Below are 25,458 nucleotides of genomic sequence, written 5' to 3'. Positions count from 1 at the left end.
TTTGAAAATAAAAGACTTAAGACCCATGACTCAAAAATTATTTTTGGTTATATTTTTCATGCTTGCGGATGAACGTGCAACATCAACCAATCAACATGTACAAGGAAAGAATAAAATCTCTTAATTTCCTTGTCATTCATTTGGAGACTTTGCCCAACAAATCCATGCAGTGCAGAGCTCTAAGAGCCATATTGGTCCTGAAAATAATGCAATCTTTTGCAGGTTATGATACGTGTTGTTGGACTCAGTGTAAGAATCATTCAAAGATGTTCTTGAAAAGGAGCTTGTGTGGTGTCAAAAGCTCATGTACAACATCAACGGTGAAGAATTCTTCAAATTCAATCAAAGATATTGCAACCCATTAAGAACCCACCATCATTCACTCTATTGCTGTTGGGCTTTTTATTTGTTTTGTATACATGGAAACAAAAATTAACAAATAAATAAAAAAAAAACAAAAAGATAAGGTGATACCTTTTTATTGGACTTACTTGATAAATTTCTTAACTGGCTTTTGGGAGCTAACACTTCCTTCCTCAAGGGCCAGACAGGAAAGGAATGTCAAGAAACTTATCCATTAAGCCCAATGAAAAAGTATCGCCTTATATCATTTGTTTGTTAACCTTTATTTCTGTACATTCAAGTGGACTAACACAACAACCATCCTACAGTGTTTCTTTACAGAAATGTTCCATATTGCAATTACAAAACAAAATTTAAAATATTAATTTAGCATTTCATCCAATGTCTGTAACGCTAAATCAGGTGTAATAAATTAAATCTTTTTTTCATCCCAAGCTATTAAGAGAAAGAATCTAATTAAAATGTATTATTATATTGCTCAAAATGAATATCAGCCAATCCCATGCTCATCTTCCTAAACAAGTTTAGGAACTTCCCAATTTACCTGTTTACTTTTCAACTCCATCTCATTTAGGACCATCTCGTTTCTCCATACTCTCCTTAGGATGATATCTGACAGCAAAGCTCTATAGAGATACATAAAATAATACATATGAATGCAGCATCTGTCTATAAGATTTTAATGCAAGAGCCCCTTCAGGAATGGTAACTTTCAAACAGCTTGGTGGGCATATATAGGTATATGCATATGCCGGCTCGCCTGAATGGATGCAGCCATTTCATAACATATGCATGCATGGTATAGAATCGGCAGTACATACATACATACACGCACAATTTTATATGGGCACGTGCATGTGTGCGCAAATGCCAGCTCTACCACGTAAGTGGGGGGGATTCAATTACATACATGCGCCAATACAATTATCAGTTTCCCCAGTCCATTACCAGTTCACCCAGGTAAAGGCTGGGACTCCCTAACCCCCTAATTAAGCTGCCTTCCTTTTACCCTTTTAGACCCAACCCTTCAATCCTCCCTAACTAGCCTCATTTCTTTTTTATTATATTAGTTACCCACCATCCACAGCAGAAGTAAAGATCTGCGGATAGGGACCCTGACCCTGGCACACGCTTGTGCGCATAAATAGTTACACGCTCCTTTAATGCTAAAATCCGGGAATGCTGTTGCCCTGCCCAGACCACACCCATACCCTGCCCCCTTTTTTTTTTCCAAAAAATGTTTGTGCACTTACCGGAAGATACACGCATACTTGTGAGTTTTTTAAAATCCATGCAGTGCTCCCCGGCCCCAGAGACACACGTATCTCCTGGCACTGCACACGCTGAGCTCTTAAAATTTACTCCACAGGTAGATTTTAAAAGCGCTGCTTGTGCAAAAACAAGCCCCATACACGCGTATGTGGGCCGCGCACAAGGAATGCAAATTTTAGGAAGCCACGAAATATGGGCGTACAAACCCATACTCACGTAAAGAACAAGGGGGCAGGGCATGGGCATTCCCAAGAGTCATGCGCATAACTCTGACTTTTAGAAAAGCTGATCATGGCGCGCGTCAGTATGTTGTCTGCAGAACTTTACTGCTCGTCCTGATGAGCAGCAAGTCTGGAGATCTCAAGGTTTAGGGATTTTCAAGACTGCTGAACTACCATGTACACTCGAGGGGGAGGGGGAGGGGAGAAGAGAGAGAGCACTGTAAGAGAGACACTATGACACTATATACATCTATCACTATAAGAGGGGTACTTTCAGGGGCGGACTCCCAATGACGACCGGCCTGGGGATTCGCTGCCCCGGCCGGCCCAGGAAACACCATGTGGTCTGCCGAGCGCGGCTCTGTCACAGCCACGCTTGGCAGACCACGTGACTAGAGCCACCGGCCCACCGGGGGATACCCGATCCCCTGATAGGCCAATCTGCCCCTGGGTACTTTTAGCTCAGGGTGGATTTAAATCATAAGAACCTTATCCAAACCTTTTTTAAACCCAGTTACACTAACTGCCATAACCATATCCTCAAGAATTCAAGACCTTAATTATGCATTGAGTGAAAAGAATTTTCTCTTATTTGTTTTAAATGAGCTACTTGCTAACTTCAGGGAGTGCCCCCAGTCCTTCTATTGTCTGAGAGAGTAAATAACCGATTTACAATTTCTTGTTCAAGTCCTTAACCCACCCTGTTGAAAGTGCCCCTCTTATAGAGGTAAATATATATTATAGTGGCATATTGTCTCTCTTACAGTGTGCTCTCCGCCCCCAAGGACATGAAAAACTGGTGGCAATATCCACGGGACATTTACTCGAGCCACCTTTTAAGATTACGCGTGGAAGGGGTATTTAAATGATACGTGTATAGGTGTGCGTACGATATAAAATTACAGTGTATTTCTGCTCGCGTGCTGATACCCGCGTTCTTTTTAAAATTAGCCAGTAAGAGTAATACAAGAGTAGTCAGCACACACTGTACAATATACTGTAGCTGCAAGCATTTGATTAGCAGAGATTGTTTTGACTGTGATGAGTTAACACTTTAAAAGGAAAATGTTTGCCATACTGGAACTCAATGTGTGATAAAAGCGCTGGAAATGGCCTCCTGTGGTGTGTTAACATGTTGGTGCTTAACCTCCAAGATTATATACTATTAAAATGGGAAACATTTATAGCCTCATAAATGCTGCCTTACCTTGTGGTTTTCCAGGAAATACATCACTTGGAATGAAGTTTAGTCTACCTCACATTCTAAAAGCTGTTCTAACCTTAGGCTGCATTATCAAGAGCTTGAATGCTGGAAAGATAGCCAACAGTAAAAGATTCTTGGCTTAGTTGGGGCTGAGAGTGGCAGAAGGGATGAGCCACGAACAGATCCCACAATGAGGAGAAGGGACAACCGCATAAGCGACTTCTTTATCTGGCTCCTAGGTTGCTCCTCCCAGAAAGAAGAGATAAGGAAGCAGATGGAGAGGCGAGACAGAGAAATTGGGGACAACAACAAGCAAAGAGGGGAGAATGGAAGGAGATGGCCAGAGGTGCAAACATTTATGGGAAGAGTAAAAAGGGAAAGGGTAAAAAGAATGGGAGATGAAGGACTTAGAAACTGAGAGAAGAGACAGAAGTGAAGAGGTAGTAAGGGAGGGAAGAAATACAAAAACCTGGATAAACATGAGATGAAATAAAAATGCATTTAACTGGGCAGACTGGATGGGTTCAACTGACCTTTCTGCCATCTTGTACTATCTTACAATGTAGGACAAAGAGCAGCATTAGAAGCAGCTCTGTAAAGAGTTCATCCTTCTATCAATTGCTGGTAATTGCCACATTAACTGACCTGATTACGGGAAGCGTTAAAGCAGGACTAGTAGCGGGGCATAAGTGCACTGAAGGCAGCCAGCTGAAGGAGTAAGGAGAGGCCACTATAGAAAGGACCTGAAACATTCCTTAGAATACATGAAGATGCCAGGAGCTCTAGAACTGATGTGTAGAGCACACAACTGGCATCAAAACAATGATCAAGAGGCTCTGAGGACCTAGCGTTATTGCTGGTGTCAGGAGGGATCCAAGATGACGGACTGAGGGGAAGACATGTCAGGAGCCTGCTGCTGTTGCTTAACCATTTTGCTTCATTCTGGAGGTAAGGTCAAGAGGAAAGGGGGAATCTGAGTTGATTCCTCAGCTGCAACCAGAGGGACTTCTCTGGAGCCAGGAGACTGTTGAAGGCTCCCTGCCTGGTTCAGGTGAAACCTGGAAAATGTCCTGTAGACATATCCCTGGTTGGAATCTCATGCCAGACCATGAAACATCCTTGAGTCCGGACACAGAAGCAGTTTCTGTCCCTCCATTTCCTACGGAGATTGATGGAGAAGCACTGTCATTTCTTCTGATGCCGAGAGAAGTGTCGGGAATTGCAATGGCTGAAGAGGTGATCCCCCTCCTCTACCCCATCTGGTCATTGTGGCATGAGACCATTTGGGGTGAGCATATCAGAGGAGTAAGTAGTGATTTCGGCATTTTGGGTTGAGTTGGGAAGGGCTGCTTTGGTGAGTACCCCTGTTAGGGATGTGGTTTCCAGCTTTGCAAGCAGACCCAGTGTAATAACATTGGACTTCCTTTGGAATGCAATAGCTTCCCTAGAAAAGCCTATTTCTTCTTTGGCATCTGTAACTATGGATATACACGGTAAAATGTTGTCTAATGGGAGGTCTTTGACAACTACATGAGGAGAAGATTGGTGTCCTGGAAAAAAGTATATAGATTCTGTTGTAGTGTTGCAGACTGAATCAGTTCAATCCAATTCAGCGACACTGAAAAAAGTGAAACTTTTGGAAAATCTATTTATTTATTTAGATTTTTATATTCTGCTTTTTGGCACTTCAGAGTGTACAACAAAATAGATTACATTCGGGTACCTTAAGTATTTCCCTATCCCCACAGGACTTACAATCTAATTTTGTAACCTTGAGGCATCGGAAGGTAAAGTGACTAGCCCAAGGTCACAGGGAGTGACAGCATGTAAATGCATTTGAAAATCAGGCCCTTAGGGGTTAATTTTCAAAAGGATTTACACACTTAGAACTGGGTTTTTACATGTATAAATGCACTTTACCCGTATAAGTGGGCTTTTGAAAATTGCTACAATAAATGTCATTGAATTGTCCATAGGATTTACCCACGTAAGTGCACTTAAAGGAGATAATTTTCACAAGAGTTATGTGCATAAATGTAACATACTTTCATAGCAATTTTCAAAAGCAATTTACCTGCATTAAAGTGCACTTATGCACATTTTATTATTTATTTATTTATTTAAGGTTTTTTCTTTACCGACATTCATAGGGACATCATGCCGGTTTACATCGAAACAAGAGTAACAACGGAGAATAATCAGTTACATAAAACAAGGGAACTGGGAGTTGAGAGCATAACACGCATAACAATATGAAGGAACGGCATCAGTAAGATATTATAAAACTACTACAGAAGCATATAACAGTAAAGTATTATACACAAATCATGTTTCAAGGTCTTATGAGGGGGTTTACGGAACTAAGGGGTGGAATTTCAAGATCTAAGGGAACAGAATCTAGTACTGGGGGAGAGGTAAAAAGGGGGGGGGGTGTAAGTTGCATTAGCGGGTGTTAAGCTATGGGAAGATTAAGATACACAAGGGTTAAGGGTAGGCTTGCTTAAATAGCCATGTTTTGAGGGGTGTTTTTAAATTTATGTGCGCATTGCTCCTGTCTGAGATCAGGTGGCATGGAGTTCCAGGCATAAGGGCCTGCGATGGATATGGCACGCTCTTTTGAGGAGTTGAGGTGTAAGTGTTTCAGAGAGGGAGTGTGAAGGGTGCCTTTATATGATGATCTGGTAGGTCTATTAGATGTGTGGAAGTGAATCGAGTCTTTCAACCAGAACATGTTCTGGTTGTGGAGGGTTTTATGTATGATAGTGATGCGGTGGGGGATGGGGAGCCAATGAAGCTCTTTGAGGATTGGGGTGATGTGGTCAATTTTGCGTGTAAGTGAGTATTCTGGCGGTGGCATTCTGAAGCAATTGAAGGGGTTTAATCGTGGCTTTGGGTAGACCAAGTAGGAGGGAATTACAATAGTCTATTTTGGAGAGAATAGTGGATTGCAGTATGTACGGAAATCGCTAAGGTGGAGGAGAGGTCTGAGGTTTTTTTTTTTTTAAGTGTTAAGTTTAAAGTAACACTCTTTCACAGTCAATCCTATGAATTTTTGAAGGTTGAGGCGATTATCTATAATGACGCCTAAATCTCATGCATGCTGTGCGAAGGTGAAGGTTTTTTTTTGGGGGGGGGGGGGTACTGATGGTGTGATGCGGCGGTGAGATTATGAGTAGCTCCGTTTTGGAGGAGTTGAGGGCTAGGTTTAGGCGGGTGAGGAGGCTATTGATCAATGATAGTGCATTTTCCCATGTTTTAAGGGTGGTGGCTAAAGAATCAGTAATGGGGATGAGTATTTGAATGTCATCCGTATAAATGAAGTGGGCGAGGTCGAGGTCAGAGGGGAAGTAGATATATGTTGAAAAGGGTGGAGGACAGTGAGGATCCTTGGAGTACGCCTCTGTGGAGGTGGATAGGTTTCGATTCATGGTCATCGATTTTAATTTTGTAGGTCTATTGGTGAGATATGATTTGAACCATTGGAGGGGGGTGCCAGATATACCAATTTCATTGAGACGTGTTAAGACAATGCTGTGGTTTACCATGACAAATGCGGAAGAAATGTCATGTAGTGCCAGTAAGTATGAGTGACCTTTGTAGTTTTCGGAATCCGAATTGAGAAGGGAAGAGGATGTTATGTTTTTCAAGGTGGTCAGAAAGCTGAGTGTTGACTTCTTTTTCAAGTACTTTGGATAGGAATGGAAGGTTAGAGATGGGTCAGAAATTGGAGAGGTCATTAGGGTCGAGATTGGGCTTCTTAAGTAGGGGTTTGACTGTGGCTTGCTTGAGGAGATCAGGTATGATTCCTGAGGACAGAGAACAGTTAATGATATCAGCAATAGGTTTTGCTATGGTGCTGGGGATGGATAGTAGGGCTTTGGTGGGGATAGTGTCAGAGGGGTGTCGAGCCGGTTTCATTTTCTTGAGAATTGTTTCAGTTTCAGCGGAAGAGGACAGTTCAAATGTGTTAAAGGGGGTGTGTGAGGTAGCTGTGAGGGGTGTGGCTGGCTGGGGTGTAGAGGGAAAGCGTTGTATGAGTTTAGCGATTTTTTCGCTGAAGTGGAGGGCGAGTTTATCGCATTAAATTGTGTGTCGGAGTCTGTCGGGGTGAGATTGGGAGCCTTGGTGAGCTCGGCAACATATGTGAAGAGAGCTTTAGCATTAATTTGTAGGTCATGTATTCTGATGGCATAAAAGTCTTTATTAGTTTTAAGGATAGCGGTATGGTATTTGTGTAGGGCAGACTTGTAGTTAGACAAAAGGGATGGAGTGGGGTCTTGGCGCTATTTCTTCTCAAGGTGTCTCAAGGCATGTTTAAGTTTCTTGAGTTCGGTAGTGTACCAGGGTTTTTATGTGTTGCAGGAAGTGTTTAGAATTTTTGTGATGAGGGGGCATAGCGAATTGGCAATGTTGGAGGTGATCTCGTTCCAAGATGAGATAGCAGTTTCAGTGTCAGTGATATCAAGTTTATCTAGGCTGTTGGAAAGGATGGTAATAAGGTCATCTCTACTGCAAGGTATCCTGAATTGAATAGTTTTGTTAGTGTGGGGATCTGGGAAATTGCTGATTATCAAAAGGGGAGTTCCTAGAAGAGCATGGTCAGACCAGAGTATAGGGGTGCAGGAAGGGACTGCGGTGGATTGGATGTAGGAGTTAATGAATATTAAGTCAAGGGTATGGCCAGCTTTGTGGGTGGGAGTGGTAACTATTGACAATTCATATGTTTTAGCAATTTTCAAAAGTCCATTTAACATGGGTAAAGTGCATTTATACATGTAAAAAACCCAGTTTTAAGTGTGTAAATCCTTTTGAAAATGACCCCTAAGCGCGTAAATGGGGTTTTTGAAAATTGCTAGGATAGAATGTTACTATTACAAACTAACGCCTTTTCGGAATTACTTCCCCGGTATGCATTATCTGCCTATTACCACCCACTAGTGCAGTCTCTGACACGTCCACTAACACGCTATGTGCTTCTGCATTGTTATGAACAGCTCCAGTAACAGAGCATACTGGCAATTCATGATTCACATACGTGTTCATTACTTTAAAGGTTACGCCCATCTCGCTCCAGCCATGAGAAGCTGTGATGTAATTGCTTCATTTATAAGAATAAAAGTTGAGACCTGAAATGGATTTTCATCACATTAAAACATCATGTCTGTGGCAGTTCTTTTACCTCACACTGATTCTTCCTGCCGTTTCCCTCCTTTGGAGGATGATCCAAGTAATTTATTCCCTCTGGAAATGAGAATCTTGACCCAGTTTTCACTATCCTTGCAAGCGATGTCAGGGGTATCGCCTATTACCTTTCCATTCATAAGACTGCTTTTCTCCTTTGATATGCTTGAAGGCCCTCATGGACATGGGGCTTTAAGAAAAATCAATTCACTTACCTACAGCAGGCATAGAATTCAAAGCTAACTCTCAGTGTGGAGCTCCCCATATTTTTTTTATTTCTTTTTATTTCTTTAGATTTTTATATTCCGCTTTTCGGCACTTTGTATTTAGTTTAAAAATAAAAACAGTGAAAATCTAATTTTGGTTTTTGAATCACCATTCTTTAAAAAAACAAACACCTGAGATACAATTTTGTCCAATTTATTTAAAAAAAAATATAAAAGTTTTTGGGGGGCCATTGCTTTTCCTTTCAATACTTGGATATTAATGTGTACATTTTCAGCTTCTTACCCGGTTCACTAGAATTTCTACCTCTACCACTCTGAGGAGCCAATGCAATAAAGTCACGTAGAAAGCGGGTACTGAACAGTCAGCGCCCGCTCTCTTAGCACACCTCAGGCGCCCCCCTTGGGGGCGCCGTGCAATATTTAAATGAGGGGGTTGCGTTAGCAAGAAGGCGCTAGGGTCATGCAATCAGTTTTTGTGACTGCTGTACGCCGCTCACAAAAACCGATGCTGAGTTTATCAGCGTTGGTTTTCCTTACTGGTGGACAGCCACGGAAACCAACACCGACAAACCTGGCATCTATTTTCGCAATCAGCGTATGGCAGTAAGGGAAACCGATACCGAGTTTATCGGCATCGGTTTACCTTACCAGTGGACAGTCAGGAAAATAGGCACCGATAAACCCGGCATCTGTTTTCGTTACCGTTTGCCACTGAAAACCGACGCCAAGTTTATCGGCATCGGTTTTCCTGGCTGTCCGCCGGTAAGGTAAACAGATGCCGATAAATTCGGCATCGGTTTTCGTGATGGGTACGACTGTCACTTTGTTTTTTTTTACTTTTATTTCTTTTATTTTTCATCTTTTTTTGATGCGCACAGCTATTAATGCCTTCTACTGGCAGGCGTTAATAGATGGTAGTTAAATGTGCGCCTGAGACGCACATTTTCTTTTTTGCATCGGGAGTGGATGCCTAATAGCCTCATTCACATGCATTTGCATGTGAAGAGCGGTATTAGATTCACTCCACGTTGGATGTGCATTGAATATGCGCTAATCCCCTTATTGCATTAGGGGATTGATTAGCGCCTACTCTACCCGCGTCCGACTGCAGAAAGAGTTGTAGGGATTGCATAGCTGAGCACTGGTGTGGATGGGCAGACTAGAAAGGCCATATGGTCTTTTCCAGCCATCGTGTTTCTATATAAGGCACTGTCATTTATGTTTGATAAAAAGGTAAGAGTGAAAAGCTGAAGATGAATGTCAACAAGAAACACACATATGTTTCATGGCTGCACAGAGTGTATGAACTGGCCCTCAGCTCCTCTCCTATTTTCTTTTTTTAGATCTTGATGTACATTTGTCTAAAACTACAAAGAGCTGCCAAATTAGGAACAGAGAAACTTGAGGCAAATCTGTCAAAGGTTTGATCCCATGCAAATATTGCTCCAATTGACTGCCCTCCCCTCCCAGGCTTTTCCCATTGAAAGTGATGACAAATTAACCCAGAGGACCTGGGGGGATTCCGAAATCCCTGGCAAACTGAAAAGCGGCTTGAAGTACATAGAAAGGGGAAAGAGGCTCTCGAACACGATTCCACCCGGCCTGCAGCACCAGGGTCTCCTCCCTTCTCCCTGCCACTAAGGTCCCTTTGCATTTGTCCCGCCTGGGCTCCAATTCCGCCATTGTTGTGGCACTGGAAATCTGTTCCAGGTGCTCGGAGAGAAAAGCATTTCCTCTCATTCTCTTTTTTTTTTTTTGAGCTTCAGCTTTAGATGATGATCCTCTTGTCCTTGAGCTTTTCTGCGAGGAATCTCAATGTTTGTATCGTTCTCCCTTTCCCTTCCTCTTTCTACCATCTCCATCCGGTTTGAGGCTTGAATGTGAACTGAGTTCCATGTCTTAAAAACCTGCAATCAATGCACCTAGTCCGGAGAAGAATTGTGGAATACGCATGATTACTAATTGGTGGTATTTCTACCACTTGTCTGGCACCCCTCCAAGAAAGTTTGTAAGCAAGTCTAAAGAATTTGATTAAGATGCACATTGAGCGTTTGTATTACTTTTGGCATCCGTGTATCACGTTGGTATTTTTTGTATCCACATTTGGTAGTCTAGATTGCAGCCGTGGGAAATTTGCTTCCTTTCTTTCCTTTTCTGGTTTTTTTTCTTTTTTACTTGCCAACATTTACCTAATGACTATCAGCTTCAAACTCTCATCTGAGCACTCTGCTGATTTGCAATAACTCTGCCGGCATTCGTAGTTCAGCTTTGCCAACAAAGAGACAGCGAATTGGAACCGCGTGAAACAGAAGCAGACAGACAATAGAGGAAGAGCGCCAGACTTCAGTGGGTGCTGCAGTGCTTCTGCCGAGTGAGGAAAAGGAGTGGAAGCCCTGCAAACACCATTTTTCCTATCCGCCCTCTCAAGATGCAATCGGTTGCTTCCAAATGCAGAGGAAGAACATTTTAGACCGCACTATTTGCAGTAATGGCCTGGCAGAAAATCCCCAGTCACTCTGAAGGCCGCTTATTTTAATTCCTGAGAAATGTGTTCCATCGGAGGGGACAGAAACGGATTCAAAGTCTCATAAAACAGAATTTTTGATATTCAGTAGTGGTGACAGCAATGAAATGGCCTATAACAGAAAATCTGCTCTTCATTTCATACTCATTGTTGCTGTGGTTGAAGAGAATTCCAGATCTTTCCTCTTTTTTTTTTTGCCAGCATTAGGGTTTCTGCCGCCTGCAGCAGGAAAGCTTGACACAAGGGAGCGAGGAGCTTGGGAACCACCTGACATAACATGGGCACCAGCAGCGTTGGCAAGGCTGAAGGGCCATTTCTGTGTAACTCTTGGTTGGCGATGTTGCTGCAAACTGCTCGGCAGACAAGCAACATCTTATGAACCTTTTCTACAAATCATGTCCTCCCATAGGGATATAAATACCTATCTAGGGAGAGGGCATTATGGCTAGGCTCTCTCTCTCTCCCCCCCCCCCCAGATGGCTAGGCTGGTGATCCGGGAGCTTCAAACCTACTAAAACAGGCCTTTCAAGAGACATCGCGAAATACGCTAACACCATACCGCCCCGTAACGCAAGCTATTGCACGGCTTAACGCTACTGAAAAGGGTGTAGCTAAAATCGGCATTAAGTCCGTGCGATAGGACTTCGCAAACTGGTAAGCCCAGCCCACTCCGCCCCAACTCCTCCTCTTTTTCGCATTTGTATCGCACCATACGATATGGTGCTATCGCATGCGTGAAAGGCATTTTCGCATGCGTTTAGGGCTTATCGCATGCATTAACGGCTTTTCGCATGCGATAAGCGCTTAATGCATGCGAAAATGCCTTTGCGCATTTTGATAAATGACCCCCTTAGACTACTGTAACTCTCTATTGCTTGGTCTTTCTGCATGTTCTCTTAAAACCTTTACAATTATTACAAAACGCTTCAGCTGGACTTTTATTAGGAACTAAGAAATTTGATCATATTACACCCTAAACTGATTTCACTGCACTGGCTACTAGTACAATCTCAAATCTATTACAAAGTATTAACGTTAATATTCAAAATTATTCATGCAAGTGATACTGGTCTGATTGGTGTCACATTACAGCTAAACACATCTTAGCGAGCACTAAGATCTCAAAAATAAAGGACTACTGATTGTTCCAACAATAGAGAGTGCATATTTGACACAAGTTAGAGATTGTGTGTTTTCTATAGCTGGTCCAAAGCTTTGGAATTCACTACCTGAGATGTTACTTTAGATACCAGATAGAAAGAGATTTAAATGTGAGCTAAAAACATGGCTGTTTAAAAATGCATATAACCTTACTTAAAATCAAGAGAGTGTAAGAGAACTACAGTGTCAAGAATGACGAGAGATTTTAATTCGAAGCATGAGGAATAAACTGTAACGTGAGAGCGAGAGAAGTTCAATATTAAGAAGGATGAGAGATCTTTGGACTTTGTAGGACAAATGTAATGAAACATGATTACAATGTACTGATTATTATGTATTAGTTGTTATATTATTTTCCTGTATCATTTGTTTTATGTTTTTAGTAAGCGGTTTAATTTGCATTGGATTATTCCATTCAATATGTGTTAATTGTTGTTTTAAAATTATGAATGTTATTTTTGTAAACCACTGTGATCTTGTTATGGAACGATGGTAAATAAAATGTCTAAATAAATAAATAAATAAATAAATACATTCCCCAGAAGTTGTAAATTATCAGATGAGCAGACTAGAGAGGCTGTATCCTCTGTTACTGCCATCATGTTTCTATGTTTCTAATTGTATATGGAAAGGTTGGGGGCGGGGGAGGTGCACCGTTCCTGAAACTAGCATTTCACAGAGTTTCTAAATCTAGTTTCCAGTTCTCGGTGGCTGGCTTTGTGTGTCATAATTTGTATGCAATTTCAATGGGGGCCAGCCCAACAGCACCCAGATTTACTTAAATTCTTAACAGCAGCACTTTAATCATTAATACTGCCTCATAAATCTGATAAAAGTCTGAACAAAATTTCCAACAGTTTTCCTGTTTTCACTACAAATACATGTTATTTTAAAAGAGAAATATACCCAGGCACCAAGAAGATATGATGAAAAAAACTCTTAGTAAATACCTTAGGATGCTTTCAGGAAATTCCACTGAGGAAGTCACTGGCCTGAGTGTGGGCAGCCACTAGGGATGAGGATCTTCTCAAGGTTTACTGCTGATTTTGTGCCAGGGATCCTGACAGGAGTACACACCAATGAGGAGGAAACTCAGAGAATCTGATTTTTATTAAGGAGTGTTGCCATAATAAAAGTGGTGAACACCTTTTATTTAAAAAATAAACTGTATTCCCACCCATCCCCTCCCATATAAAAAGGAAGATAGGGCCAGACGGGATACATCTAAGGGTACTGAGGGAACTTAGAGATGTCCTGGCATCTCTGCTGGCTGACCTTTTCAGTGTTTCTTTAGACTGTGGATGTGGTTCCTATTCATAAAAGGGAAAGTAAATAGGAGGCTGGGAACTACAGGCCAGTTAGTCTGACCTCTGTGGTGAACAAATGAATGGAATCACTGCTAAAATAGAGCATAGTCAGTTTCTGGAATCCAGTGGCGTGCAAAATCCAAGGCAGCATTTTTTTTTAACCAGAGATAGATCTTGTTAGATGAATCTTCTGATAAGAAACCCTTCTTTGAATAGATGACCAGACAGTTAAATCAAGGGACAGCCTTAGATGTAGTATACTTGGATTTCAGTTAGGCCTTTGCCATTGTTCTGCATAGGTGATTTATAAATAAATTGTATGCCCTTGGTATGGGACCTGGAGTGACAGATTAGATTAAAAACTGGTTGAGTGGCAAGTAACAAATGGTAGTGGTAAATGGAGTTCACTCTGAGGAGGGGGCAATTACTAGTGGGGTGCCACTGTCTTGGGCTGGTTCTTTTCAAAACTTTCATCAGCGACATTGTAGAAGGATTGTTGGGAAAGGTTTGTGTTTTTGCCAATGATACCAAAATCTGCAACAATGTAATCAGACAAGAAAGTGTGGAAACCATGAGGAGGGATCTAACAAAGCTTGAGGAATGGACTAAACTCTGGTAGATAAGATTCAATGCTAAAAAATGCAGAGTAATGCATTTAGAATGCAAAAACCCAAGGGAAAGGTTCAGTATTGGTAGTAAAATTCTTCTAAGCACAAAGGAAGAATTGGATCTAGGGGTAATTGTATCTGATGATCTTAAGGTGGCCAAACAGGTGGATAAAGCGATGATAAAAGCCAGAAAGATGCTTGGTTTCCTAGGGAGAGGAATGGTCAGCAGATAAAGAGAGGTGATATTGCCTCTGTATAGGTCCCTGGTGAGACTTCATTTGGAATACTGTGTACAGTTCTGGAGACCGCACCTTCAAAAGGAGGCCTTTTATTTCTCTGTAAGTTCTTTATTGTTATTTGTTCCAATGTATTCCGCCCCTGAGGCGACAGTTTTAGTTCCTTGTAAACCGGTGTGATATGTATATTATACAGGAACATCGGTATATAAAAATTAAAAATAAATAAATAAATAAATATAAACAGAATGGAGCTGGTCCAGAGGGAGGTTACTAACATGGTCAGTGGTCTTCATTCTAAAGCATATGGGGATAAAGTATACCCTAGAGGAAAGGAGAGATAGGGAAATATGATAGAGACATTTAATATCTCCAAGGTTTCCTTGCACAAGATGTGAACCTCTTTCAACAGAAAGGAGGCTCTAAAACAAGAAGATAGACTAAATGGTAATCTTAGGAAATATTTCTATGCAGAGAGGGTGGTGAATGCATGGAATGGCTTCCCAGTTGGAAGTATCTGAATTCAAGAAATGAAGGAATAAACACAGGGAATCTCTGAGGGAGTGATGTAAAACTTTGTAATATTGTTTGTTTATTAATTATGAATGTTTATTTTACTATAAACCGCCTTGAACATTTTGAAGAGTGCAGGGTATACATTTTTTTAAATAAATAAAGCTAAATTAGGTGTGTGGCTAGGCCAACTAGATAAGCCATATCCTCTTTTTCTGCTGACACATTTTTATGTTTCTAAAACCCAAAGAAGACAAAAATTAAAAAAAAACCCAAAACAGAGGCATTGATAGTTTAACCAATCTAGCCTTACTGTTGATTAGATTCCTGCTTCAATACCACTGTATTACCCTCTCATTGAAGCTTTAGTCATAGAATAGGCAGATGTACTTAGGTTCGGTAATTAGTGTCAAGTTTTCACAAGAAGGTTGCCTGAAGGACAATTTTTTAAATAGTTTTATTTTCTCCCCCCTTTCCCCCTCCATCTTTGTCTTACGCATGCCCTCAGTATGGCCAGAAGACTCAAGTAACCTTCCCAACCAAAAGAGCTGGAGAGAAGTTTTGTCCGGGATTTACTCTCTGACCCGTTCCTTTGGCCAGTAAGAAGGGAACGGGAAGAAGTTGCTGCAGTAGCAGCAGCAGCCATCTTACCTCCCAGCAAGTGATTGAGTGCGACCCCACAGGGGTCCACCCAAGCCCAACCAATCCCATTGGACAGGAGACTCACACCCAAGTCTCTCGCCAAGTCTTAATCTTTTCTTTCCCACCTGACACCCCTTGTCTTGTAACAATGTTGGATTTACAGTTTGCTAAATCTGTTCTTTATTTTAAATCTAATGCTGCAATCTAGGATGATTTTTCTGGGTTCTCTGAAACATTTGCTCTCACCTCAAGTTAGATGCTCAGAAGCATAAGTCTTTATTTTTCTGCTGAGAACATGAAATGTATGTGGTGAGGTTGCCCTCCTTCATGGGTAAAAGAAAACGAGACTTTGTCAAGCATTAAGAATGGCTTTTGGTCAGCCAATCGCAATCAGCCATGATAAAAGAAAGAGTTACTCCATGAACATCTGGCAAGCATCTGTGAGCACATCTTGCTTTCCACTACCACATGTCCCAGCAGACATTTTCAAATGTTTTTTTCAAAACATCCACAACATAAATAACCCAACACCACTGTATTCCAGTGTACCGAACCGTTTAGCAACGATATCAACAATCAATGGTACCACAAGTATAATTTAAACACATTATGTTTGTGCACAACCAAATATATGTAGGCCCCTTACTTTAAGGGTCTGTATTGTGCAACAGACTCTATTCTTGTATAGGGTCACCTTGCTTTAATTTAAATTATCTGTTTTTAGTTATTTTTTCTATTTCCTTTTGTCACTACCATGGAGTAGATGAGTATTTGTGTCCCCTCCTTATAATTACGGAGATTGTGTGACTATCGATTTTATGACAAAAGGAAATAGAAAAAATAACTAAAAACAGATAATTTAAATTAAAGCAAGGTGACCCTATACAAGAATAGAGTCTGTTGCACAATACAGACCCTTAAAGTAAGGGGCCTACATATATTTGGTTGTGCACAAACATAATGTGTTTAAATTATACTTGTGGTACCATTGATTGTTGATATCGTTTTTCAAAACATCAACATCATTTGGCGAGTGCAAATATGAGAGGTTGGTTTGAGGCCTTCATCCATTACCGTATGTCTTAGGATCTAGGAATACCAATCATAATGTAAGCACTTAGGGCCCATGTGTAGGAATTTTACACATACAAGTGCCTTTTTATTAAAGGCATAAATATTTCTGGTGAGAGAGAGGACTGAGGCCCCCAACACCGGCTGCCCAGGAGGTTTCCCTGGCGCGTCACTGCCTCGCACACCATAGCCATATTCCTAAATGGCACGGCCCTCTGCACGGTTTTGGCCAGTCCTCTGAAATTATTAGACGCGACCAATGCCATGGGGGGGGGGAGGGAGGGGAAGGGTAATGTTAAATCTCTCCCATCTGAGCTTAGCATCTCTTCTCCTTCTACCCAGGCTACTTTGGAAGCTTTAAACTTTGTTACACAAAATAAAACCGGGGCATTCTGAACTTGGAGCTTCTTTCCCCGTTCTACAAGAGAGCCTTTTGTCTCTCTTTGCCCTGGTGGTTTCACTCCTTTGCAAGCCTCATCCATGCAATCGAACAGTCCTCGGGGAGAACCAGTTCAGGCTAGAAGGGCCACACTGGTTTCTCCTCTGGATGGAGAGGAAGCTGTTTCTGGTTCCATCTTTGGAGCGAATGTGAATCCTGCCAAGATTCGCATGGAATTGCAAAGGCCTGCAGAAGTCACTCTGGAAACGCTCTGGGTCGCGATCTCTGACTTGGAGAAATCCGTTTCTATCCGAGTTGACTCCGTGTTAAATTCACTGGCTGGAGTCTCCAAACAGGTTTAAGAACTTACCGGGAAGACCTTAAAAAGAGCTAGCGATCTGTGCATAAAGGTCATTTGGCTCTTATGAAGGAAAATCAGTCTATACATTTTAAACTAGAGAATTTTGGGAACTTTAACTAAGAGATTAAACGCTAGATTTTTAAATTTTCCCAAATGTGCTATAAATTCTCCTTTTGAAATGCTTTAGATATTTTTTCTGCAGCTTTTAAAGTTATCTAAGGAGGCTATTCCAAAGATTATTAATGTTTGTTATCTACCAGACATGAAGAGAGCAGTGTCATCCAATGTTACAGGAGAAATTGAAGATGCGGTGCATGAGAGATTTAAGACAGATTTTTTTTGAGAACTCCCAGCCAGAAATAATAGAAAGGGCTACTTTATTGGCTACCTTACCTTATGAGATGATACTAAGGTTCTTTTTTTGGGCTAGAGAAGTTTCCCTGATGGGTAGTAAAGTGGCTGCCTTTCCGGATCTTACCAGGGAAACACAACACAAGACAAAGTTGTTTCTTGCTAACAGGCAGAAAGTGAGACTTCGTTTTTATTGAAATTTCCCTGCAAATGCCTTATTAATTTAAATGGGAATCGATATGGGTTTTTTTTAATCCCGTACAATTAGAGAATTTTCTTCAAAATGGGATTACTCCACAGATTTTGTCTACTCAGAATTTGTTTATAGTGAAACAAATATAAGGATATTGTGCATTTTTTTTTTATCTCTCCCCATTTGTGAGCTAATTAACAGCAATAAATGGAAATGTTTCTAAAATATTTACAATTCCTGTTTTGTTTATTTTCACCACAGGTTTGCTATGTATTTTTGTATATCAAGGTCCTCTTGATTTATAATTTGAAAATAATAAAGAGAGAATTCTAGAATGAAAAAAAGCATAAATATGTCTTTGTTCTGAAGAGAGAGCCCAAAACTATACAGTGATTATTCCAAAAACCTGACCAGCTTCCAGTTTGTTTGTTTTGGGGGGGGGGGGTATCCGGATTATTATCATAAACTGACACTGGTTACATCAAATCAGTGCTCAGCCATAGGGCTGCTGTGTCATTACAAACTGAAATGTTTTTGCCCTCCTTAAACTTAGCCCAAAAACTAGAGGTGAAAAAAATCATCTGACCTTCAAAATCAGATAACCACACCCCGAAATGGCCCTTGTGGTATCACAGTGTTCTCTTAGTGCATGTTCTTGTCACAGATCAGTGGCTAACATGGTGAAAGAAATATGTAATAGGAAAGGGAGAACAATAGAGAGAGAGAGAGAGAAATGGCTTTTTTGCATCCTTGTAACAATGTAACAGTGTTAATACATTTTTATAAATGAAAAAAAATGAAATGAAAATGAAAAATTGGCTAGCTGAGAAGTTGCATGCCAATACCAGCACCATAAAGGTAAAACAGTGTTAACACTGGAAAATAACTGCAGACACTGGACAGCATTTAGTGCAGAAATATCTGCTTCACCATTCTGAGGACAATTTTCAAAGTGTTTTACCCACGGTGACCGGCCATCTGAAAACCACCCTCCCTCAATGCAGCTACCGTTTTGCTTGCTGTTCCCCAACGCACAATGCTTTTAGCCACATTGAGAGGTGGCCTTCCCAAGGGCAGGTTTAGGTTAGAAGAGGGGGGTGGGGGCAGAAGAAACAACACATTTACATGGACTTTTCCAACAAAACAAAGGTACCCGCAGAAGAAACAAGTGCAAGTGTCTCCGCATGCCTAGTGCCCGTGGCAAGCAATTGTGTACAGTTTTTGAGGGTAACTCAAAATACAGAGATCCACTACTGTATTTTATAATCTGCACGTATCAGGTATGCGCAGATTATAAACTATGCGTATGTCTCTAGCATGTGACTATCTGTCCCTAACATTCGGACACACGTCTCCTTACACGTGACTATCTGCAATGCATTGAGAGTACCTACTTTGCCTACCTATTCATAAAACATACGTGTGCATGTTATACACAGATGAAAAAAATAACCATGGCTTGCTCATGTGAAGCCCTGTTTTATGCGCAGAGGTTGGTATATGTTAAAACACGCACATGTAATTGAAAGCGCCAGTTTGCCGAAACCTCCACCAGTTCACCCAGTCCTTCTCCAGGTCATCCCGAGTGACCTTCCTAGTTCTTCACTGTGAACCACCCCCAGTTCATCCTGACCTCCCGCCCAACCAACAGTAAAATAGACGAGTCTGATATCCAACGGCGCAAGGTAATTAGCAGGCGCAAAATTATACGAATAAGTAGCCAAATGTGCACGCATAAGTCTCTTCTAAAATGGCAACTTGTGTGCATGCCACTTGGCTCTGCCACAGCAGGCCCTTAGATTGCTCCCTTTTTTTTTTGCATACGGAAACGTGCACCCAAGACCAAAAGTGTGCACATAAATTGTGATGTTCATTAAAATAGCGTGCACAGGCGCACACGCTGCTTACACACGTAGATGCTAATTTTACGCATGTAAAATGTTTTGAAAATTAGCTTTGAAAATGAGTGCGCAGCCCACGGCTGGAAAAGTATGCATGCTCTCTGCTCCAGTGCGGTTTGGTAAGTTTGATCCCGCAACGGATGGCGGAGGTCCAGAGACTGAGAAGTGCTCTAAGGAAATCAACGGAGGGGAAGTTAAACCCATTTAAAGAATGGAAGAGTTACTGGTCAGCCAACAGAGGTGCAGTTATCCTGCACTTTACAAGACAATCAGCGGGAAAATACATAAAGTAATTCCTGCAGTCCACTCCATCCACATCTGAAACAGCAGGAAAAAACTTGCTTCTAGGTAGATGAGATGATCACTCCAATAATAATGTACTGCTCTATTGCCACCTGACTGCATATGTATATCATCTAGGACATAGCCAAAAATCAAAAGTTATGTCCTGGAATGCGCTAGAACAAATGACGGTTTTCCCCACACTAGGCCATCAGAGATGCCAGGGGGCGCCGTTCTATCTCCCAGCTGCAAGCATGCTGGAATTTGCTTGCTCTTGCCAATCCAGAATGCAGAGGTGGAAGGGAATAGAAAGGGGACTGGCCCAGAGCGCCCCCAGATGGCCTACAGTTGAGTCAGCAGGCCATCCGCTTGCAGGGACTGTAGTGCCGTATACTGGGAAGGTGAAGGAGGATCTCCAGTATCAAATGCAGAGCACAGTGGTAAAGGCAGAACAGGGAGATACCCTGAGACGATGCCGGTATTGGTGATGAGACCTGTAGGAAACCACTGAGCAGATTCTTTTATTCAAAAGATCCTCTGCTTCCGACAGATACTACGTTTCAGCATTTTCCATGATGAGGGGGTCTCCATAGTCAGTTCAGGTCCAAAGCACCAATACATCGTTTTTCTCTGCCATCGTGCTGACCCTGTTCACCTCTTCATGAAACATTAACTTTACTTGGCACTTCACCTCACCTGCACTGTGTGTTCTGCTCTTGGCCACAAGAGGTCACTGTAGGACTTGGGCTTTGTGGTTGAAAAGTCCTGAATAAACCTGATAAATACAGATAAGGGAAAACCTGCAGAAGGGCCTTCTGAGGAGATTTGAAGAGAGAGTCAGCCTGCTGAGAAGAGCTAGCAGGCAAAAACAGAGCTGTCTGAAACCTAGTGCTTTCAATTCTACGGGATCCTTAGTGTCTTATCAGACATCCAGTCACAGGAGAATAGAATTTTGAGTTCCTTGTGGGTATTTTCCCATACAGAAACTGCCTTTATAATATCACCATGTCTGCATTTCTGTCTCTCCCTATCAATTTCTCAACTGTTCATCCAGCTTCATTCAGGTTTCTGCCAGTGAAAACAGAGCGCCCAGAGGCCTCCTGTCCCACTTTTCATGTGCCCTCAATGCCTCAGAAACTAAGAATCCTCTCTCTCTCTTTTTAATTCAAATTCCCTATAGGGAAACAAGTCAATTCAGCTCAATTGAAATGTCAGGGAGTCAGATCACCCTCCGATGTCACTGGGCTTTTTCAAAGCTGTCCTGTCATTGGATAGTGCCTATGTTCACCAGTTGACTCCATTTCTTACTTGGTTTCCTATCGGGAAACTTTGTCCATAATGTGCAAGGATTTGCCATGTGCAAATTCCTGTCTCAAAGAAAGAAATGAGGTGGCATGAAATGTTCACATAGCTTCTTGTTGCATCTTAGAGTCTTGTAAATCTAATGGAAAAATACCGGAAAACCGGTATTTTGCATGGTCCATTTAGATATTCAAATTAATCTTTTTATTTATATGCATATGGCAACTCCACTGTTATCATTAATGTTTTCCAAGGGGTCCCCCGACACGGACCCGTGTTTCGCCAAGGCTGCATCAGGAGGGACAGATAATTTTTATCAACAGGTCTAAAAATAAGACATAAAAATGGACAATGTTAATAAATGGGCTACATACCGACATGCCTTTTAACTGCAAAATTTAGACTTTTACATACTGTGATATTTCTTGATAATGTTTGACAGGGAGCGCGTACATCAGTAGTGCAATGGGGTTTTAAACAGTGTGCACCTTGCGCGCGCCAAGCCCTACGCGCGCTGCCCGTTCCCTCCACCTCCCCCCACCTTCCCCTCCATTCCCCTACCTAACCTACCCCCCCCCCCAGCCCTATCTAAACCCACCCCTACCTTTATCACAAAAGTTACGCCTGCTCGAGGCAGGCGTAACTTGCGTGCACCGGTGGCCCACCATCACCCGACCCGGGGGCTGGTCCGGAGGCCTCAGCCACACCCCCGGAACGCCCCCGGGCTGGCACCATGCCCCCTGGAACGCCCGGAACGTCGCACCACCCCGACACGCCCCCCTAACAAAGCCCCGGGACTTACGCTCATCCCGTGGCTTGCGCGCGCCGCCGAGCCTATGCAAAATAGGCTCGGCACGTGCAGGGTTTTTTTTTTAGGGTTAGCGCGTAACTTATGCACCTAACCCTTTTAAAATCCGCCCTTATTGTGGTTGAACTATAATTTTTGAGTGCAGCTTTTTGCTCTAGTGCTCTTTTACATTAATTTATGATGTCATGTTGAAATCCGAAGTTGGTGTATAGGTTTTTCCCCTGATGCAGGCGGCAGGGCAGCCGCCGAAATGCCATGGCGTCATAAATTAATGTATTTATTTATTTATTTATAACTTTTTATATACCGAGGTTCAATTAACAAGATTAATTATCACTTCGGTTTACATTACAACCAGCAAAAAATAACAGAGACAAAGCCTTGTTTTACAATGAACAGGGTAGAAGTAACCTGGATTAAAACAATGAACAGGGTAGAAATAACCTGGATAAACTTAAAATGGGTGAAGCAAGTATAGAGAATTGGGTCTGTATAACTTGGGCGAAAAGCAGGGAAATTAAATAGGGGAGGACTATGAAGGCCTCAAGTTGGATAGTGTACTCATGATGCGGATAAGAACCAAGGCTGAAGTGAGTAGTTATGGGAAGGCTTGTTCAAATAACAAAGTCTTAAGTCTCTTCTTAAAGGTGATTGGACATCGTTCCAGCCTCAGTTCAGGAGGGAGCAGGTTCCATTGCTTGTAAATGTAAAATAAAGGTGATTGAGTGAGCAGGAAATAGATACCTTGTCTTTTATAAAGTCTTCGGTCTTGTAAATCTATACAAAATAAAGTAACTTATTGTCAGCATGACAGCAGGCCAAGGAAGATGAAAAGTTAAGATCCAGTGAACCAAAGCCATCATTGGCTGAAGGTGCCAGTTCTCAGCCAGTAATTTATAATAATAAAACCTGCCTGCTCTTACTGCATTGAGTAAATTCTCAAAGGGGTTAAATGTGGAAAATTAGCATATGAAGGCATAAGTAGCCTGTATTTGCATATATGCTATTTTAGAAACATCAAAAGTATGTGCAAAGAACCATCTCTCCTCACAGAGGCCACAGCTAAAGCAGCTGGTAAGAGAGGCCATCAGCCCGTCTCAGTAAAGGAGACCACAGCCAAACTTTCTATGAAATACTATCTCGCAGAGCCCATCAAGGACATGGACACAGATGAGCTGACATATTGGGCACACAAATCTGCAGTCTGGCCACACCTAGCCAAGGAAGCTTAGTGATATCTTTCCTATCCACCACCTATATTGCCCAGTGAATGTGTCTTCTCAATGGCAGGGGATATCATGAGCCCTCATCACGCAAGACTGATGCCAGAGTTGATGGAAAAGCTGGTCTTTTTAAAAATCAATCTGCCTTTGCTTGGGTTTCCAGAATTTCCATGTTACTGGCAAGATGACTGAAGGCACCTACCTGCCATGTCCCAGATGTGCCACATTAGGGGTTTTGCTGTTACTGCTCTGCCTATCTGACAGGCCCCTGATTATCACCTTGGGGTCATGCTGTTAATATACCTACCTGTCATGCTTATTATGTACCAGCATGGGAGTTTTGGTGCCTCTGTGTCATTTACTGTTTGGATCTCAGCCTAGCTCTCACACCTTGTTTATTGGTTATACTGGGTGTTTTGTCCCCAGAAAAAAATGTGAAAAAAGAAAAACAAATTACAAATTTCTCCTTCACCCCATCTCAATTATGGTTTTCCTGTTTAGGTCTTTGTGCTGTTTGTGATGGACTGTACTTGATGCCTTTGGGATTTAGACATCTTTGTGCTGTTTTCAATTCTCTGCAATCCATGCCTTCAGAGTTTAGATATCTTAGTGGTTTTTATGATTCAGCTCACTTCATGCCTTTGGGATTTGGACATAATTGTGCTGTTTGCAATTCCTGATAGTGTATACCTTGGGGGTTTTAATGCTTTTATGCTATTTGCAATTCACTACAATCTAAACAATGGGGTTTTGATGCCTTTGTGCCATTTGTGATTCCCCATACTTTACACCTTGGGGTTCTTGCTACCACTCTGCCTTGCTGCTATGCCACTGATGCTGCATCTTGGAGGTCTTGCTGCCCTTCCGTCTACCTACCATGCCCCAGATGTACCACCTTGGGGGGTCCTGCTGCCACTCTCCTGATGGAATCTTGCTGCCAATCAACCTGGCTGCCATACCCCAGACTCTACTAGGGATGTGAATCGTTTTTTGACGATTTAAAATATCGTCCGATATATTTTAAATCGTCAAAAATCGTTAGAGCCGCGATACAATAACAATTCCCCCGATTTATCATCAAAAAATCATAAATCGGGGGAAGGGGGAGGGCGGGAAAACCGGCACACTAAAACAACCCTAAAACCCACCCGACCCTTTAAAATAAATCCCCCACCCTCCCGAACCCCCCCCAAAATGCCTTAAATTACCTGGGGTCCAGAGGAAGGGTCCCGGTGTGATCTTTTACTCTCGGACCTCCGTGCGTTGTAGAAATGGCGCCGGCGCAACCTTTGACCTGTCATATGACAGGTCAAAGGTAGCGCCGGCGCCATTTTGTTTTTTTGTCCCCCGACGTCAGGAGCGTAGGAGATCGCTCCCGGACCCCCGCTGGACCCCCAGGGACTTTTGGCCAGCTTGGGGGGGGCCTCCTGACCCCCACAAGACTTGCCAAAAGTCCAGCGGGGGTCCAGAACGACCTCCTGCAGTCGAATCGTGTTGCCGTACGGCCGGCGCCATTTTGCGCAAAATGGCGCGGCCATATGGCAACACAATTCGACTGCAGGAGGTCGTTCCGGACCCCCGCTGGACTTTTGGCAAGTCTTGTGGGGGTCAGGAGGCCCCCCCCAAGCTGGCCAAAAGTCCCTGGGGGTCCGGAATGACCTCCTGCAGTCGAATCGTTTTTCCGTACGGAAAATGGCGCCATTTTCCCTCCCCCTCCCAGCCAAAATCGATCGTTAAGACGATCGATCACACGATTCACATCTCTAGACTCTACACCTTGGGGTATTTCTGCCTTGCTACTGTACTCAACCCTTCACCTTGGGATGTTCTTGCTACTGGAGGTGGCTACTTTGTACCTCTCTTTTGAAGCCTTGTCACTCTTGCCACTGCTTTGCTGCTCTGACAGTGCCTGGGAGAAATCCTGACACTGCTGGTATCTTTTTGCCTCTTTAGGATGCTTTATGCTATTCATGCCTCTTTTGGTACCACTTTGCCACATCTTGGTGCATTGGAGTTCTCATCCCCCTTCTGTTGTCATCTGTGCACAAGTTTCATTAGAATTGATTAGAAAACCCCAATTCTGAAGCTCAAAATATGTTGTGTTGCTTCCCCCATTTAATTTAATGGG

The 25,458-nt window shown here is 42.4% G+C and overlaps 1 protein-coding gene across 1 annotated transcript in view; it reads right to left on the bottom strand.

Moving 5' to 3' along the window:
- The window catches only part of WARS2 (tryptophanyl tRNA synthetase 2, mitochondrial), a 201,064-nt gene that overhangs the window by 135,686 nt on the left and 39,920 nt on the right, over positions 1-25,458 (bottom strand). Inside the window, exon 2 of the mRNA XM_029578142.1 lies at positions 908-989. Within this exon, the coding sequence (XP_029434002.1) occupies positions 908-943 (36 nt within the window). The 5' untranslated portion in view covers positions 944-989. The remainder of the gene's footprint in view (positions 1-907; positions 990-25,458) is intronic.

Source organism: Rhinatrema bivittatum, chromosome 15, assembly GCF_901001135.1.
Source record: "Rhinatrema bivittatum chromosome 15, aRhiBiv1.1, whole genome shotgun sequence".
NCBI classification, from domain to species: Eukaryota; Metazoa; Chordata; class Amphibia; order Gymnophiona; family Rhinatrematidae; genus Rhinatrema; species Rhinatrema bivittatum.
This window is presented reverse-complemented; position numbering and strand designations above follow the sequence as displayed.